The 1547-nt window shown below is 68.2% G+C and overlaps 1 protein-coding gene across 1 annotated transcript in view; it reads left to right on the top strand.

The window, feature by feature from the left end:
* The window catches only part of GSE1 (Gse1 coiled-coil protein), a 117146-nt gene that overhangs the window by 99559 nt on the left and 16040 nt on the right, over positions 1 to 1547 (top strand). The window contains 3 exon segments of the mRNA XM_027773481.1: positions 24 to 202; positions 635 to 826; positions 1089 to 1399. Of these exon segments, the coding sequence (XP_027629282.1) occupies positions 24 to 202; positions 635 to 826; positions 1089 to 1399 (682 nt within the window).

Genomic DNA, 1547 nt, shown 5'->3' with positions numbered 1-1547 from the left:
CCACGCGGCACCGGCCGGTGCAGCATGTGGTACCCCCCAGCACCGTGACTGAGGACTACCTGAGGAGCTTCCGGCCCTACCACACCCCCGAGGACCTCCGCCTGTCCTCCATGCCACCACTCGGCCTGGACCCAGCCACCGCTGCAGCCTACTACCACCCCAGCTACCTGGCCCCGCACCCCTTCCCCCACCCGGCCTTCAGGTGAGCCCCTCCCCGCAATCTCTCCGTCTTGGACCTGCCCCCCCAGCTCGCATCACCCCGTGGCTCTCCTGGTTCCCCCAGTAGGAGATGCCCTCGGGGATCCAAGCTACCAGTCCCTCTCTCGTCACTGGCCCCCAGCGAATGACCGCTCATCAGGGCAGGGGACCACCACCGCACTGTCACAGGCCCCTGGCACGCACACTCCCTCTCGCGTGCAGACACTCCCAGTGCCCAGCTGTGTGCCCGTGCTCGTCCGTGGTAGGCCTCAGGCCCGCCTGTGTGGCTGTGCTGAGGGGTAGCAGGGTCTTGGGGCCCAGCGGACTCTGCAGTGAGGGCTTCGCCTGCAGCCGTGGCCACGCTGCTGTGCATACTGGGGCAGGTGTAGCCACCGGCCGAGTCTGCACACGCTGACCAGCCCATCTTCCGGCACAGGGTGGAGGACTCGTATTGCCTGTCCACGCTGAGGTCCCCGTTCTACCCCATCCCTGCTCCTGGCTCCCTGCCCCCGCTGCACCCCTCTGCCATGCACCTCCACCTCTCCGGGGTTCGCTACCCCCCTGAACTCGCGCATTCGTCGCTGGCAGCCCTGCATTCGGAGCGGATGTCTGGCCTCAGCGCTGAGAGGTGAGCCACGTCCCGGCCAGGAGCCGTGTTGCCCCCGGTCCCTGGACAACAGCTGGGCTGGGCGGCCCCCTTAGCACTCCTATGCTCGGGCTCCTCCAGCAGGTGTGCTCCGGGAGTCTCGCTGTCGTGCGGGGCTGGGGCTTCTCGGCACATTAAGGAAGGAGAGAGGTGACCACGCTTAACGTCCCAGCCTGGGCATCTGCAATGGGCCTGCCCAGGTCCCTCCTGTGGCACGTTCTCCAGCTCTCCGCTCACCCCACAGGCTGCAGATGGACGAAGAGCTGAGGCGAGAGCGTGAACGGGAACGTGAGCGGGAGGCCGACCGTGAGCGGGAGAAGGAGCGTGAGCGTGAGCGGGAGAAGGAGCGTGAGCGGGAGAAGGAGCGTGAGCGGGAGCGCGAGCGGGAGAAGGAGCTGGAGCGGGAGCGCGAGCAACGGGCCCGAGAGAAGGAGCTGCTGGCCGCTAAGGCGCTGGAGCCCTCCTTCCTGCCTGTGGCCGAGCTGCACGCGCTGCGCAGCCATGTGCCCGAGGAGCGGGTCAAGCCCTCTGAGCAGCTGACCCCGACACGAGCAGGTACCTTGCTGGCCCGGCCGGACAGTGTGTGCTGGTGGACTCTGACCACTGGCTCTCCAGATGGCCCGAGTCCGCAGCGCCTGCCAGTTCCCGGGGCCCGAGGGCTCCTGCCACGGCCACCCCATATTGGCACGGATGCGGGCTGGGG

Source organism: Tupaia chinensis, unplaced genomic scaffold (assembly GCF_000334495.1).
Source record: "Tupaia chinensis unplaced genomic scaffold, TupChi_1.0 Scaffold000355_1, whole genome shotgun sequence".
Lineage (NCBI taxonomy): Eukaryota > Metazoa > Chordata > Mammalia > Scandentia > Tupaiidae > Tupaia > Tupaia belangeri.
The sequence above is the reverse complement of the archived record's forward strand: the minus strand, read 5'-3'. Positions and strand labels throughout refer to the sequence as shown.